This window comes from Lepisosteus platostomus, chromosome 8, assembly GCF_059453375.1.
Source record: "Lepisosteus platostomus isolate fLepPlt1 chromosome 8, fLepPlt1.hap1, whole genome shotgun sequence".
NCBI lineage: Eukaryota > Metazoa > Chordata > Actinopteri > Semionotiformes > Lepisosteidae > Lepisosteus > Lepisosteus platostomus.
Window position 1 is genome coordinate 12029128 of NC_142618.1, and position 18615 is coordinate 12047742.

At 35.6% G+C, this 18615-nt stretch overlaps 1 protein-coding gene across 4 annotated transcripts in view; it reads left to right on the forward strand.

Moving 5' to 3' along the window:
- Positions 1-886: 886 nt before the first annotated feature.
- The window catches only part of alkal1 (ALK and LTK ligand 1), a 37841-nt gene continuing 20112 nt past the window's right edge, over positions 887-18615 (forward strand). The window contains exons 1-2 of one of the 4 annotated variants that reach the window (XM_088642452.1): positions 887-1406; positions 2607-2884. In XM_088642452.1, the coding sequence (XP_088498578.1) occupies positions 2617-2884 (268 nt within the window). In that variant the 5' untranslated portion in view covers positions 887-1406; positions 2607-2616. The other 3 variants (XM_088642455.1, XM_088642453.1, XM_088642454.1) reach the window with 3 other exon arrangements.

Consider the following 18615-nt stretch of genomic DNA (forward strand, 5'->3'; position numbering starts at 1 on the left):
TCCGCAGAACATCCTAGCTCCTGAGCTACAGTATACTATACGTGTTCTTTTTGTATGGACCAAAAGAGTACATCGGTTCCTACCTCCAATCGTCGGAATCAAAAAGCAGGATTTCTCTCTTTAAGTTCACAGAAAAAGCTTTGCACCTGTGTGAAGGGCTAAGTTCGTCCAATCAAGGTTTAATTAAACCAATTTAATTAAAATTCCACAGGTCCATTTGAGATTGACATATGTATACATAATGGCTATAGCGTTGGTAACACTAAAATCCCCAATGATTTCTTATTATTTTATTTTTCTGCGAGTGCAGTTTTTATATTACCACTTTTCGTGCTGACTTGAACTTATCTATCGCTTTAAAAGGAATGCTGCAAGAAGATCAAGCAAAAATACGCAACGCTTGTAATCAAACTATCACTTTAATAAATACCTTGATAGCTACACATAAAACACATAATGCCTTAACGGCACATATTTTAAAACATACTGTATATGCTACACAATTGAGTAGTTCAACCTACCAGCGCTTAACACTTTTAATTTAATTTATATAATTATGTCGATAAATACAACTTCAGCCCTCAGGCAGACCTTTAGCAAACGAATTCCCTCAACTACCTGTACTTTTGAAACAGAATAGCTGAACGACAAAGCGTGATCGCGTTTACCTGTGAATGTACCCAAGCTCGCAGTAAGACAAAAATCAAATATGAAATATTTAACCTTTGCAGACAGTCAATAATACGAATTTTGCTGCGCAAATAGTATTTCACTACCTGAAAAAAAAAACCATCGTAAATTCAGATATTTGCAAGGGGGTAGTCACAAGACTTTCAGGACATCTCCGTACAACTCATCAGCTGACTACTTTAACCGGTCAGCCGCACAACAAAGTAAGCCACAGTAGTCGGAGGCATCTCCATCTGAACAGGTCTTCGGGAACTGGCGATCCAGAGAACAGTCCTTAGTGTTTTCAGTTGTTTAAATTGGAGTTTCCGAGACGAGTGGTGCCAGTTCAGACTGCCTAACATAAACTAACTAGTTCTTTACTGAACAAGTGGGATTTTCTGTTTCAAAGGAATAGAACCAATTCGGAATTGCGACTCCAACGATGATGCACTGCAGAAAGGAGGGGCATGTGCTAAAGGGAGCAACCACGAGCTGAAGTAAACGAAACATGTCTTGACTGCTTGCCACCCACCCAAAGTCGACTGTATTAAACTGAACTTGCTCTTGCTGAACATATATAACTGAGCCGCATGGTAGCCAACAAGACACAAGACGAGACATCCTTCCACAGGCTGTTACCTGCATCAAAAACAAAATCGGCTACACGAGGAGTTTTTCTGTAGTATCAACTTTGTCCAGACTTCACAGAGCGTAAGCATTCATCGAGAGCATAAATTGTAAGTTATGCATAAAATCAGCTTTTGTATCGTACGATATTATTTAAAAACATTCGACTATTTCTTAAACTATGTTTCTGTTTACCTCTGTTTATTCCCAACATTTTTAGCAACTGATGAAACACCAAAGTTTCACTTCGTACCACATCATATTCTCGTCCACCTCGGTCATTCTAAAAATCTGCATCACTTTTTTTTTTTAACTGCCGTACACATTAGTGCATCCTTTATCGTTTCCAGGTTTTTTGTCTGCAAACAACTGCAATAAATGCTGTAAATGTTTTACACAGGCGTGCTTTTCCACTACCTGGGGCGCAATATAATCATAACTGTAGCTAACAGTTTTACTGAAATAGTTACTCTTGTAAACAGCTTGAGAACGTATCCAATGATGACTGGGGAAAAAAAAAACGTATTTCAGCTCTATAAGGATAATATCCAAACCACCTCTATCCTAATAATATAATTTAGCAATAATTACCTATTCCTTAGCACAGTGCTGCTAACGGTTATCATGGAATAGCTAAATACTTCTATCTTGAAAGTTTGAAGGAGCGTTGATGGAATTGATTCAGCGCATACTGTACGCACGGAATGTATTTTTTTTTAAGGTCAAGGTTTTATACTCAGTACAATTTAATGACCAACAACAGAAGGCAAACTAGAAACTGTGTGAAATGGCAGTTCACCAAAGACGACTTCTAAAACACAGCGCTTAAATTTCTAATGAGAAATATTAATACAGTAATTTAGATTTTTAAGATTTTTCTACAGAGTGCAAGATAGTTCTAGAGAATACGTACAGTATCGCCAGCGAACTGACATAACCATTCCCACTTTAAAGGAGTGGGTTCAAGTTTATAGGCAACTACAGATCTTCTGAAAACACAAATATGTACAGCATACAGGCAAGGCTGGACGAAGTCACTCATATAATATGAGGATGAGTGCTTAGTACATGTGAACTAAACCCCGGATTGCTGTGTGCGGCTTTGGTAAAACCTTTTTTCTAATCCGTTGCTATAAATGCGCCCTAAAGAGATGTTAGTTATGGAATGGAACCAGTGATGTGGGAGGAGAGTCAGCTCAGTCGATTAAGGTAGACTGGCCATGTAGAAAGAAAAAGATAGGGAGTGTGGATCTGTTGCAGGAAGCTGTATGTATAATTACACATATTGTTTTGTCTCTTTGCATATGCAGATCTTAAGCGATGCGGGCTGAAAAGAAATGGCACGTACTGTTGAGCATTATCTTTCTGCTGGTCACCTCGGGCCAATGTATGGACAGCAAGGAAGCCAGGCAAAAAGAAAGAAGAACACTTCTAGACCTCATCATGCAAGTCATTGGGGACAACCAAGGTGACAAAAGTGTCTCCAGGCGCTATACTAGTGGCCTCTATTCTGTAGATCAAGACTACAAATTTTCTTCTCGTGAAAAGGCCTTGTTTTTTCCCAGGCTGGACAACAGCAGACCAATAGGTAAGCTGCTATATTTTATTTTTAGCCGGTGATGACAGCCTCTAATCCTCCAGTTATTGTATTTGACTCTGAAGAGATAATAGCGCACAGACCCAACTGTACTGTAGAATAAAAAGCATTAAGGCACCTCGACTCAAACTTCTGCTTGTGTTTTGGTGCCCCACTGAATTTAAATGTTAGGATTGTCCTATTCATCGGGTTTACTACAAGAATATGCATTTTCTGAGCTTTTTGGGAAAAACAAACCACAGTAAACTTAGTTTGAAATGTACATGATTGCCCCGAAGTATTACTCTGTTTAGAAGTTACTGTATGTGAACCGAGTGAGCGTTCGTGCGCGCGCACACGCTTCAATATCCATTTTAAACAGAAAACAAAATAGCATGTTATATACCCTAAAAGAATAATCATTTGAGATGTTTTATTGATTTTGGTGATGTTAGTTAACAGATATTTTGAATACTCAAGATCAAATATTTGATGTACCAAATTCGGAATGTTGAAGAATATGGTACTGTACATAAACCTGATACAAAGTATTTATATTTTTCGTCATAACTTTTTAACGAACTGTCTTTGAAGATACATTCATAACGTATTACTTCAAAACAGTTTCAGCGACACGCTGATCAGTAATGATTTGTATAAATAACCTGCATGTATAAAAAACATGGACATGTGTTCTTCGTTAGTATGTTAAATAAACCGGATTAATTTACTTGTCAGTTTCCGATTATTGCTTATGACGTTAGAAATCGTCTCAATGTATTGTATGGATGAACACATAGTCACACATATCAATTAGCTGCGTTTGTTGGGTGTTTTTGCATGCAGAATTTATGTATAAAGCCCTTTAACATCTTAAATCATTGGATAGGTAATTACATTCTCCTAACAGCAAGACGTAGAATATTGCTTTAAAAAGCAAAGCTATTCTGCAATTTTAAATGTCCTTATTTTCTGAAATAAGAATCTTAAATAGCATATATTTGTATGATTTAAATATACGTTTTTGAATGATGTGGTGGTTATTTGATATACAAACGTTTACTTACCTCTTACATCCAAATACATTAATTTTATTACTTATTTTATTAGCAATATTATCGTTTAAAGGTATCGTTTACTTAGACAGGAAATTGTGAGGGTTGATAGAAAGCGCTGTGTTAACTTGAGAAGAAAGCAAACTCGTTCAAGCAGAACGGCCCTAGCGATTGATCTCAGCATCACGTGCCCAAATCCTTAAAGGACAATTGAGTACATTTCACAAGCGCCAGTTTTGCTTCAAGACTTTAATTTAACATGGTTTATGGACCAATTAAAAAAAATGTCGGAAAACACCTCTTTGTAACAGGGCATTACTACAGTATTTACATGTACAGGTTACCAAGAACAGAACTCAGGTTTAAACAGCTATACCTGCAGAACATTGCTGACGGCAAGTACTGTATGAATAACTTTCTGAGTCCTGTCAAATACCGAAGACCAGCCATGGAATTGCCTGTTTATTTTTTATATCGGTTAAAGATGTTAAAGAGGGGAATACATGGTCACAGGGAATTCCTCAGATGTGTTTTTAACCAAAAGCATGCAGTGTCGAATGTAAAAAAAAATATAAATGTATTCTGATTTACTCAGTATAACATATCTTGCCTTAGGAAAACTATCACAGGATTCTAAAGATGGCTATCTTAATCTTTAATTGCAGAGGTGAAATTAAAATTACTATCAACAATTTAGGAAATAAGGATTGAGTGAAATAACAGAGCAACTTTCATGCATAGAACATGATTCATAGAGCTGACAGATTTAAGTCCTATTATAGGATTTATAAGCAGAAGTCATATGTGGTAATGATTATACTTTTATGGCTATAATAATTACTAAAATTATTATAACTTCTTAACCATTAGCTTTAGAGACAATGTTGAACATTAAGAAATGTTTTAAATAGTGCGAGTTATTAGTAACCTGTCCAACAAAACCCCCTGTTGCGGAATATCATCAGCAAAATAGTATAATTTCCAAACTAAAAGAGAAATAAAAAGAAACAGTATGAGCAGAATGGTGATTCTATAGTTGTTATTCTGAACTAGATAGGAAACAAATTGTGGAAATAAAAAATCACAGATCCTGCAGTGTTGAATATGTACAGTATACAGTATCTCTACTTTGAAATTGTTTCCCACCTTGCAACTCAACTGCATGACTGAAATAAAACAGATACAAACAGATATCGTTTCATAAGCTATAATTATATTATATATATTATACTGCCTTAAATTAGTTTTTATGATCTTCTGCTGTGGTTTGTATGGAAATGGTACTTCTTTTTCCTCAACGTGGTATTTTTGTCTTGCATTTCTGCAGTGATATTGTTAAATTGTATGTTGTTCTTTACATACCGAGTTCTGCTCTTGTCCCATGGAAATGGGCTCTGTGTGAGACGTGTTATTTGTTGATGGCAGTTCTATGACATGGATGTGCTGTACAGTCATAACAATCAAGATCTCAAGATTTGCTTGGAGATGCTTATCCGTACAGTTCTTGGCTTTGTTTTTGGGAAAAAAAAGCTCTTTGTCAGCATCCGTTAAAACATGTTTTCCTTCCCCTTTATCAAACCTTTTTTTATAATCTTCTATGGGCTATCAGTCTGGTCAGATATGTTGTGTGATATTTTGTAGATTTGCTAAATGACCACACCATAACTTGTCTTCCTGCATAACAAATTCAATTTTTTTTTGTTAAAAGGGTGTCCAGAGTGTTTTAGGTTATGTTTGTAACAGCTACCTTTTTGTACCACGTGAGTACTTTGACTGAGGATGGAACGCCTCACACTTGAAACACTGAAATGATGTTTTATGGAATCTGCATGAAGAAAATACTGTGAAAATCTAGTGAGTATTACCATTCAGTTGAAGTTAATTGTTACTTAGCTACCAGTTTGGCAATGACTCTCATGGCACTTGTGCCTGATGATTATTGGATGTGGTTACTGAAACATTAGGAAAGCTTTTATAGTATAATTTAATGACAAATAAAAAAGTAAAAACAATACAATTATTTCCATCTGTTGTTATTTTTAGTATTTTCTGTTAAAGCTAGTGCAAATTGTATGTTTTTTGTTATTGTATTTGTTTTTTATTGTTAGTTTAAATGAGGATTTTAAGATATTGCGCAATTGCAAGCTACTTAAAAAAACAGTTTGCTTTTAATTAGTTTATTCAAGTTCTTTTTTTTAATTTATTTTTAGATGTGCTTAATAAAAAAAAAGTTTGGTGTTTGGTTATGTATCCCTATAACAACTGGATTTTGCTTAAGGGTGTTTGTTACCAGAAGTATCAAACCGAGATCTTTTGTCTGAAATAATACAGTAAAGGCCCTTATGACGAAAAGGCTCTAGTTGGATATTCAGTCTTTTAACTGATAGCTGCAACTTCAATATAATATTTCATCTTATGATGGTTAACATGATGCTCCTTTACAATTTGAAACAATAAGCCAAGAATCACTTCGTGTTTGGTCATTTTGTGCATATCTTAAATTTACTGCGCATGTGGTCCCTTGTTTTCATGTTAATTATTCCATATAGTTTATTTTTTTCTTTTCAGAAAGTCTTGTAATTTCAATTAAGGGTTTTAGAGAACACTAGATCCGTAACCTCCTTCCTCAATAGTAAGAGGGAAGGATACAAAACTGTGATTTACTATTGCTTGTGTTTGACTGTTACTATGGCTTTGATCTAGCCTTGTATCAATTTTCAGGTTAATCACCAGGTTAATTCACTGCTTCTCTGACAAATCAGATTAAGACTGTGATCTTGGAAAGCCTAGTGTGTATTGACATAGCAACTTGGCCTACAATATCATGCAAAAGCATCTGGAATTTTGGTTATTTCAAAAAAATTGAAATTTGAATGAAATTATATTATTAGCATAAGTTTTCTTTTGCTACTTTCATTGCATACAGCAGCTTTACCACCTTCTAATTCAACGTTGTCAGAACTCAGGAGATTAGCAAGAAAGGGCCTGTTGAATACTGGGATGAGACAATTCTGAGGAGAACAAGGTTGCAGCTATAAGACAGTAGGTAAACCAGTAGGTGGCACTCTTTCCTCTAGACCACAATTTCCAAACCAAAGCCCCAATGTGGACAGTAATGCAAGGGTTTGTCTGTTTGGTGTTAACAACTGTCCTGGTAAATTCCACTCTTGACTTGCACAGTCTGGTTTACCGAAAGCTCCTCTTTAAATTAGTAACAACATTTCCACCATCACCATCTGAACTGCTGTGAATCGGGGCTGCTGGTGTAGAATGGCTGTTGCTTGTCATCTAGGATGCTGCTGCATTTCAGTGGTGGATGAAGTGGCCCTTCCTTTATGTAAAGTGATTTGGGATCCTTGAGATGAAAACTGCTGTATAAATGCAAGGAGGTGTTATTGGTAGTAGTATACTGGACTGCCAGTAAAGCTTCTTAAACTGTCATGTATTCAATTAATAATATAATGACATCTTTCTGAAAATCTCCATAAAAGATAGCTTGTGGTAGATGTTAGATAAGGCAAATAATTTAAACGTTTGTGGTTTGGATTTGTAATACAACAATAAAATAATAATCAAAGAACGATTCATCCTACCATGGTCTTTGGAGACATCAGAATCTTTATGGTTATGATCACTCTTGATACTTAACAGTAAAATGTTTCAAGCAGAGCTCAGAATTGGGATAAATATTAAGTTAATTATTTCAGCTTTTAATATAATTATTATTGGCCTTTCCTTATACTGGTGACATATAGTGGCTTTACAAATTAACAATGAATAGTAGGGTTCCTTGGTTTCTTTAAAAAAACAGCAGCTCTTAGGGAAACTGTATAATGCAGTGCTTTCAAGACATATTAGTTAATAAACTCATTAACTACAGTGTAACACTAGTCCACATTAACATTATTAGCACAATCCAAGTTAATGTACATTATACAGTGGCAATGGTCTTCACCCACTTAGTTCCAAAGGGTTGTGTGCCCCACATAACTTCATGAATTGCATGCCTACACAGGTATTAATACTCCACCAGCGTTTCCTATTAAAAAATACTTCAGCTTACATTTTAAAATGAGTAAAACCACTCTATCTGCTAGTGAAATCAGCTAGTTTTAGTTTTTTTTAAACAAAATTGTAAAACTAAATATACACATAATCAACCAGTTTCAGTTTCAGAAATCAACCAATTTCAGGTTTGTCACTTATTGGGTATTTATCATGTGTTTATTACATACATGTTTGCAGAACTTAATTTTAGAGAAGGATCCTATTCTTATATTTTTGTAAAAAGTGAACTCTTTTATGTATTTTGTATTTATTTTATTTGATAAAAAAATTAGCCATGCATAATTACTAGTCACGCAGGGTGTGTGTTGTTGTTATACATTGCTACTTTGAAACAGCACTACTTACAACCTTCTGATAGTACATATATTACAATATACAAGTTTACTGTGAACAAGTACAATAAGGACATACTATACTTTTGCTGTTTTGAGAATTTAAGAGCATTAGTGCACTACGTGGGTTAGAGTGACTGAAGAATGTAATTGAGAATTGAGACAGCACAGATGCTATCTGAACAGGTGATTGTGCACAGTGGTTCTTTCTGGCACTGTAGGGTTAGGGTAGGGAAAGAATGTGATCAGACATTGAGGTTGTGTAAGATGAGGGAAAGGACTTCAGATAGTAGGAACAGGAATAGGAAAGAGTTAGGATTTTAAATTGCAGCTGGCAGCCATATCACCCTGCAATTCACAACTGGCAGCCCACTGAAGCTCAACAGGTGTGAGCCTGGTCAGTACCTGGATGGGAGACCTCCTGGGGAAAACTAAAGGTTGCTGCTGGAAGAGGTGTTAGTGGTGCTCACCCTGTGGTCTGTGTGGGTCCCAATGCCCCAGTATAGTGACTGGGACACTATACTGTAAAAAGGCACCGTCCTTCGGATGAGACATAAAACTGAAGTCCTGACTCTGTGGTCGTTAAAAATCCCAGGGCGTTTCTTCGAAAAGAGTAGGGTGTATTCCCAACATCCTGGTCAAATTTCCCATTTGCCCTTACAAATCATGGCCTCCTTATATTACCCATCTATGAATTCGCTTCATTAGTCTGTTCTCCTCCCCACTGATATAGTAGCTGATGTGTGGTGAGCGTTCTGGTGCACTATGGCTGCTGTCACATCATCCAGGTGGGGCTGCACACTGGTGGTGGTGGAAGGGAGTCCCCATTACCTGTAAAGCACTTTGAGTTGAGTGTCCAAAAAAGTGCTACAGTATATAAGTGTTAATCATTATTATTATTATTATTATTATTATTATTATTATTATTATTATTATCTGGTAATATGGAGCCAGTGGAAGGACACAAAAATGGTACTACAAGACGGTTAAAAGAACATGTGATCTGTTGTCCCCAATATCATCTTAGGGAAAGCTTTGAAATTCTAATACAAAGATGATAATCCTAATAGCTATTAATGGGAACTCACAAGAGAGCTTCGCTGTTGTATCAGCAACAGAAAGGAGCAGATATTTTTATGTGACAAATTTATATACTGTAGCTCAACATTGTGCTGAACTGCCAGTGACACAAAATTGTGTTTAGTAGAAGGAAGTTGGGGGTGCAACACTTTGTATTTTTTTGGCAAATAAAGAATATAAGAAAGGTTCCAAATGAGAAGAGGCCATTTGGCCTTCAGTAGTTTGTAGCACATAGATTTGAGAATCTCATGCAATCATTTCTTGAAATAAGACAGGGTACTGGCTTCAATAATATGGATGGGTAGCTTGTTGCAGACTCCCACAACCCTATGTATAAACCAGTGCCTCTTGCTTTGGTTTTAAAAACAGTTAAACTGGCAAATTGATTTTTAAACTTGGTTGTACCTTTAGTACCTGAAACAGTTTATTATTTTTTTTCTGGTAATAAATCATGCAAGATTGTAATATAGGCATAAACATTAATACTGTCTTAAAAGGTGTAACAACATACAACTATATCTGTGAAAATGGTGCCCTGAAAGACCACTGGGAAATAAGTGAAATTGTTCCACAGCTATTACTTACTTATTATTCAGACAACACCCCACATCTAATAGTTGCTTGGCTATGCAAGCGATTGCAACATTCTTTGGCTTAAACCCACTTAGTTGAGAGAAGACAACTTGGGCAGAAGGACAAGGTAGTCAGAACTTCTGTGTGGAGTGAGCCAAGGTGTTATTGAAAAAGCCAAAATGGGGATGGTGGAAAGATGCAAAGTTTTACTGACCTGTAATTTTAAGGGGGGGGTATAATGCCATAAATTAGGTGTTAGGTCCTATCAACAGATATTTTGTTTGTTAAACTCTATCAAACACCTACAAACCAGACTCAGTGATTCTTAAAAAGCACAGAAATCCAATTTTGGATTAAAGAAATCTGGCTAACAGTATTTCAAAATAATTTAAATTATATCACTGAATGCATAATTACTGAAAAGATGGCAATCAAACAATGCAAACAGCACTTCCATTTATACAGTAAATATTTTCTACAGGGGCATACCATTTAAATTGTAATAAAAGCTATACATTTAAAACTTCATAATGTTCAATGTTCCAGTCTGTTGTCTAGAACAAAGTGTATTGATCGGTTAGCTTACTGTAAACTTTTAAGGATCTTTTAAGGATCACCTGTAGGATATGCATTGCTACTTTGTTACTGAAACAGCATTTTGAGTGCTAGTAAATGGTCAATACATAGATAATGCATACAGTATTAATAAAATATATAGAGTAGGTATTAATTATTCAATTAATAGACAATACATACCTTGAAAAAGTTTATTCAGGGTTTGCCCATCATCTGTCAAATGTCGGTATGTAATAAATATGTGGGCACATAATACGAGCTACAAGGGTGTGCAGGTTATTCAGCTCATCTGGGGGGTTTGTCATAATGTCATAATTAACTCTTGGCTTACAGGCTACAGCAGAATAAAATATTAACAATAACAGTGTCTTAGATCTGTATGCGAAATATGTATTTATTTTCTGCACCTTGAAGACAATACTTTAAAGTATTGGCTTGAATTTGGTACATGAATAATATTTCAAGTAAAATATATTAGTATAATGAAAAGGCCCAATAAATGTTTATGTGCAATTATAGGGCCTATTAACAACTGACAAAGTAAAATGTATTTTATGTAAAATTAAAATATAGTGGAGCCTTGTACTGTACCTCCCAAATGTGGCCCCACTGCCACAGCTTTGTAATTTTACCTCCTTCCACTTTTCATTGTGGATTTAACTACGTATTCCTTGCCAGCTTGCACTCTGATTTATCTCACCTCTCAGGACCACTTTGGCAAAGTGTCCTGAAGTGCTTTTGCAACATTTTACAGTTACTTTTAACAAAATTCATAGCATATTTTTTATCCAAACCTAAATGTCTGACATTTTAGCAGTAAGTTGTACGTGTGTTCTTATCACATTGTTGGGTAAGTACAGTAGATGATTCTGTGCCACACCTAATGGCACACAGGGCCAGGTTTTTAAGGCTTGTTTTTAAGGCTTGAAATTGGAAAAGGCACATCTAACCACTTCAAGTCTCTCCTGGATGGCTCAGCAGTCCATCACTAGGGCCAGCCCCCTAGTTCCCACTCATACAGTTAGGCAGAGTGGAGCGACTGGGCTAAAATCCATTTCTCAAAGTGCAACAGCAGTCTCGCCAACAAGGATGTGAACCCAGGATGTGAGTTCAAACAATTACCCATTATGTTACATTGCCTCCATACTGTATCTTTATTAACATGGCCAGATGGTAGAAGTACCTACATGCTACAGTTAGAACTGCAAACTCACTTTGCCGGTTTCCAAAAGAAACTGAAAATTCATCTCTTCAGGACATACTGTACTTAACCCCAGAGAGGCCTCACTTACTGTCTGATACTGTTTTTTCACTATACTGTACATACTGTACATCAACACTGTAACTCCTTAGCACTTCAACATAAATGAATTACACATGTTGAAAAACAATGTTTGAACAGACTTAACTTTTGAGGCAAAACATCTTCAAGTCATACAATATCTCTGTTTAGAATGGCCCCTGAATCAACAACCAAAAAAGTGTAAAAGCAAATGGTATATTTTTACACAAAACATTTTTAAAATAAATAATAATATTCTAGCTGATTTGGTGTTTCTATGTACTGCATTGAGTTTCTGCCACCATTATGACAGTCAAATAAAGAAAACTACTTTTTGTTAAAGTGTTGATAGATTATTTATAAATGTCTTGTTTTATAAAGTTCCTAGACTTTTAACCTCTTTCAGTCTCGTGACAGCCTTTGATAATTTTCTATAGCGTTTTGTGTACTTATCACTAGACCTTTGTTTGGCAAATGATTCTTATATTTTTAGAACAGGTTTTCTCAGAAATGGGTCAGGACCGGTCATCCCTTTTTAAATATCCTAATTTGAACTTGTAACACATTGATACACTGATTCAAAGTCTCCAAACTGCAGTTTGTGCTTAGATCATATTGGTGGATAAAAATGTAACCCTGTTCTAAGTATAATTAGGGATGTTTCTTATGGCCAGGTAATGCGTGTTGAGTTTCTTTGAACTGAACAACAAGTTTTAAGTTATTTTCTCCTGTTGTCTGTTAAATTGGATTTTTTTGTGGTGCTTCTTTGAAAGTATTACAAGAACAATATAGGCAACATACAGTTTTATTAAGTCAAAATATCGTCTTTTAGGTAAATGAATAATTAATGGAGTACAGTTCAAATGATTACTGTCTAACCTGATAAGACACCTACAGTACTCTGTAAAAGGATCATCAGGCATATTAATAATATATATATTAATAAAGAACAAATAAAAAATGAAGAAACTCCTTCAGAAAGCAAGTCATTTGTAAAAGAGTTTCAAAGGATTTTGTAAAGGATGTACATTATTGTAGTTCTGTGTACTGTATATCTGATGAGTTTAAGTTTCAAGATTTTTATTGCTATCCATTCATAATTAAAAAGCCACTTATCCTAGTCAGTGCTGCCTCAAATCGGAGCCTGTCTTTGAAGCATAGCGTGTAAGGCAGCACTTAAAGCACACGACTGACCGCCCCCAGAATGGGACGCCAGTCCATCACAGGGGAGAGATTTATTAGAGCAAAACAATATTTTTTACAAAAGCCGTGGGAACGAGTTCTCTCTGATCAGTCATCAGTCATAACCACAGCCAGATTTCAGACCAAAGGCATCCTGGGTCCTTTGGCTTACCTTGTACACCATGAAGTTTGACATATTAAATTAGAAGGTTAGTCACTGAAAGGTAGGCTTTAATTATGCCTGGATCTGTTACATGGATTTTGCTTTGGAAATCTGTTTTTCATAAAAATGTGACAAAATCCACATTGTTCACTAAAAAACTGCTTTACAGCCAATAGAAAATGTATGTAAAGAGAACAAATAGCAAAATTGTAATTTTGAACTTACACAATATGTATTGTTTACAGATAGCTTAGATAAATGTTTTGTTATACATACTGAACAAAAGCTGCAATGTTTATCATATTAATTTAACCATTCATTCCAAAGGTGGGAAAATGTGTAGTTAAGTACAGTATATAGTATACATAATGTTTATAAATGTGTAGCATGTGCCCATATGAAAAACAGAAAGTATACTGATGGAAAAAAGAAACCCAACACCTCCTCCTCCACACTCTGGTCCTCCCGTCTGCGTGGAACAGGCTGAAGAGTGACTCATTTGTGAAGAGGACCTGATGCCACTGCTGACGAGTCCAGTGAGTGATGTCTAGGAGGTGTGAGCAGAGGGCCTCTGACAGGTCTCTTTGCTCTAAGGCCAGCACATGGCAAGCCTCCTTGTAGCATGCCAATGGCCCTCTCCCTTGTTTCTGGTGACATTTGAGGCATTAGGGAATGCACAGAAAACTGACTGTGTGGCCTTTTTCTAAGCTTTGAATTAAGGCCTTTTTAAAGGTGACCTGATCAGGCATTGTTCCACCTGGACCTCGTTGGGTAAAAGTGCACCTAACGAGCTTTCATGTGATCGGCAAGTTGCAATGCCTCACTGCACAAGCTGTATTGCTGGTCAGAGGGCGTAAAACAATTTGACAACTTTTTGTGAAAGTACCTAAGCTATAACTATAGTATTTTCATTCCAGAAAATGTTCCATTTCTTTTTTCCATCAGTATAAAATGCAATTAAAATTACATTAAAATTATTATCTCCAACACAGGTGACACTGTAGCGCAGTGGTTAGCACTGCTGCCTTGCAGTGTGGGGCCCTTGGGTTCAGTCTGTCTGCGTGGAGTTTGTATGTTCAGGTTTCCTCCCTCAGCCCAGCGACAAAATGGTAGGTTAATTGGCTTCTGAAAAACTGGCCCTGGAGTGAGTGTGTATGTGTCTGTGTCTCTTTGTGCTGTCAATAGAAAGGCGTCTTATCCAGGGTGTACCCTGCCTTGTGCCTGTTGCTTGCAGGGAAAGGCTTCAGCTCCCCTGTGACCCTGAAATGGATGAAGTGGTTAGAAAATGGGTGGATGGATTGTCTCTAACAAAATGTTACTCAGAGTTTAATGAGTTCCAAACCCTTGAGATTTTAATTCATGATATCAGTATGTGATGTAATTATTTATTTTTGAACTATAATGTCAAAGAGCACTGACTTTTATTGCCTTCAGTGATTGGGTTTGACAGAACACCTACTGGTGGCTTGATAAAAAATGGAACCTTACTTGCAAAAAGAAAAAAAATGCTTGACCTGTGAGTGTATTAAAGTCATCGAAAATATCACTACTGCTAAAAATATATTTTATATTACAATAGCATTTGTTATTACAATGGATTTTGTTATTTAAGTCGTATATACTCCATTTTATGTAAAAGGTATTTTTAAAAATGAAGAGAAATTCTTGACTGAACCTACACTGTTATCACCTCCATTTTTGGAACATTTATAAACAATGCAAAATAAGACGTAACTTGGGTTAGGCTGGTAAACCATGTAAGATCCATTAATTTATCTGTTGATAAAGGAACTTTTTGATATTTTGTAGTTGTATATATATTTCAATAATCAAAAGTGAAAAAAGGAGTATAGGAAGGATACAGGGATTTGTTTGGCTCTGAATGCTCAAATGATCTGATTTTCTTCATAACCTTGAACAGTTACTTGTAGGAACTCTTCCAACTGCAATTATATGTTGGCTTGTAGTATTTTTGTGGTTGATATTGAATTTATTACAGTGAAAGCATTATCCACTGTTTTGTGGCTCGTTGCCATGTAGGATATATATTTTGTGGCTTGCAAAAGACAGAGATAGTTGAGCATATAATTTAATTAAAATAATATAACTAAATAGGAGGTAGAGGGAAGCCGATAATCTCCACAGACCATTGAAATGATTTCCTTTGGGAAGCTATCACTTTTAATTTATGGTTTTCTTTTCTTCATTAGCAAGCTAGCAAGGAAAAGCAGTTGCTCCAGATGACAATGTGAGATCGCAATTACTTGACTGTGCTTTAACACTTTCTTTTCACTTGAGAAATGATTTAGCACTACTTTGTTAAGGAAGGAAATAAAGTTTCTTACTTACTACATATTGTAATCTGTTGCTATGTTTCTGAAAGAGTATTCCATCATTTGTTCATGTTAATATGCACAGAGTATCTAGAATTATACCCAATTATTTCATGCCCTCCTGCTTTTTTAAGAGTTTCGGTCTCATATCTTGCTATATCCCTCAGAATGTATGATGCTGTTTGAGGGGAATTATAGTTTAATGCCACCTATTTTGACCAAAGGATCTTTTTTTTTGTTCAATTTATTGAACTTGTTTAAAAGATGGCAGATTGTGCTACAGTAAAAATGGTTTAAAAGATGGCAGATTGTGCTACAGTTGTGCTCTTAAGTTAATTTAGTGTGGAAATCTTTTACGCCTTTGAAAGTAATACTGCAATCCACCATTCTGGAAATATTAATTTGTACTCTTAGGGGTTTATAGTAATTCATTGTGACATTCTGTCAATGGTTCTACTTCTTTGTGGATAAGGTTCACGCTTTAAAATATCTAGAATCATGAATTTTTACCAGATCAACTTGCATTTCCCTGTTCCTGTTTTGTATTCTGTCATTATTCTGCTTCTGCTCCTTAGAATATAATTTTACTTTTTAATTATCCTTCATTATTCAATTTTTAATGTTTTTATTTGACTTGTAGATACTATACTCATAACATACGTATATAGGTAGGTAGAATAGTGCTAGTACAATAACTGTAATACTGTACATAACGAAAGCAAAGAGTTTACAATCTTGGTGTGCAGAAACAAGTTAAAATTTTAAAATGTGATCTTATAGTTATGTCCATGTAGAAGTCCATAACCCTGTTTTCTGAAAAAATATATTTCCATAGGTATCAAAACCTTGGTCTGGGCATTTGTTTTTGCTAGCATAGTGTTCATACTGCCACAATGCAATATATCCCTGTTAGATCCCATTGAAGAGGGAAGCTGACACCCTTCATGACAATGATTTTTTGTCCTCTCTCAATCAAGGCTTAGACTGGTGTTAAGACACATTCTATAAACATTTTTGTTTTCAAAACATTGTTGATATTTAAATATAATAATACTGGAAATGTGAAATCTGCATTTAACACCTCTTTTAATATAAATATTAAGTCATACATACAAAATATTTCTATATTAGAACACTTACATACAGTATATGCAAAGTTTTATAATTGCTTGTTTATTAGAGGCAATAGGCTTCAGGAACTCATTCTTTTTGAGATGAAACTCAGGAGGGAATTAAGATGAATTTTATTCTATAGAATTCAGCACCATCACTCTTGGACAGCGCCCTTATGTTGAAAATAAGAGGTACTACCAAAGATATTGAGGTGTCGAGGAGAAACATTTTCATGTGGGCAAATACGATGCTACTACTGTATACTACTGAAATTACTCACTTGTAACTGTGTTTATTTCAATTTATTAGATAAATTTACCCAATTATTTTCCTTTGTTGTAAAATAATTTGTTGTATTCTGTGAATATAATCTTCTGACAAATTCCTAATTCTACGTGTACATGCTCTTTAAATTTACATCTATTATGGGTGTATTTCTGAGTAAAGGGTGGGGGATTAACCTCCAGCAGACAAGGTTTCCTCCAGCAGAATGGGGCCATGTTAACAAATGTATTGAAATGAAATAATATCATTTGAAATGTATTAGAGGTAAGGTTCAATGTGTTCTTCAGTTTCTTTCCAAATACCATTGGATATTTTTAATTATTTCCCAAAATCCACTGATCCATTAATTTTTGGCCATTTCATCCGATTGAGGGTCGTGGGGGAGCTGGAGCCTGTCCTGGCAGGCAATAGGAGCAAGGCCAGTCCAACAGGGCACACAGTGACCTAGACACACACGTGCTCACACTTACACCAGCTTCAGAATACAGGGAGAACAAACAAACTGAACACAGATGGCACCCCAGGTCCAGAATTGAACCCAGGGCCCAAGAGATGTAAGGGAACAATGTTAACGACTGTACCACCGTGCCACCCTATTTGTCAAAATCCTTATATCGATCGTTTTATCTTGATGAGACAATCTGAACTTTAAAAAAAAATTACTTCAGTTAGGGGAATTTACTGTAACTTGTTAGAATCTACTGTAACTTGGTAGAATCTAAAAAAATAAAACCACCAAAAAAAACGTGCATCTTAATATATATATATACTGATATACTGAAATATATACTGGTAGAAGAAAAGCCACATACACTATGGTAATTACTGTATCTGTACAGATGTGTTTTTTCCATGGATAATTTTGTTTCGGTTTATTTTCAAAACCTTTCAAAATGTTATTTTACAACAGGAATATGCACTTCTGGAATGTGAAAAATCTGCAAATTGTAAGTACTGTACATCATGGTTATCAAACCGTAACATATATTTCTTAACACTTAAGAGCTAAACAAAAAAAAAAACACTCCAAAATTGCACTTGTATTAAAAATATTTCCCAAATTTTTCGAAGCAAAATGTTTTGCCAATACATCATCAAACCTCTTTTATAAACTTTTATGCTTTTAAAAGAAGTAAACATTCAACATACTGCAATTTCCCTCACGGGATCAATAAAGTATCCATCTATCCAGAACACATTTTTACTTTATTCCCCTGCAAAACATTTAAACTTAAGAAAACTGGTTTTCTCACATAACTCAAACTGTTAACTTACAGTGACAATCATAAACATATATGTTTCAAATCTATGTGGAATATAGTGTTGTTAAATGAAGGTATGGGAGGAAATCAAATTGTACTTCCTCTCTTACTTATACAGTACATATTTCACCTGTTTAGACCTTGTGTACATTTTTCTTGTATTTGGCATTTTTTCCCATCAGACTGACATATCTTTTGCACTCGGTGATGGCTTATTGTATAACTCCAGCGTCTCTCCCACGCTCTTCATTCGGCTGTCACCTCATTATCTCCTTGCACCCACCAGCCCTTCTAGCATGGCCAGATGCAGCATTCCAATCCACCGTTCACTTCCTGCAAGCCAGGAGGGAATCCATTTTCTCAAACAAGCAGCTCTTCAACCTCACTTAGAAATGAGGCAAAGCAACTGGCTGCCTCCACCATGATGATGTCTGCCCTT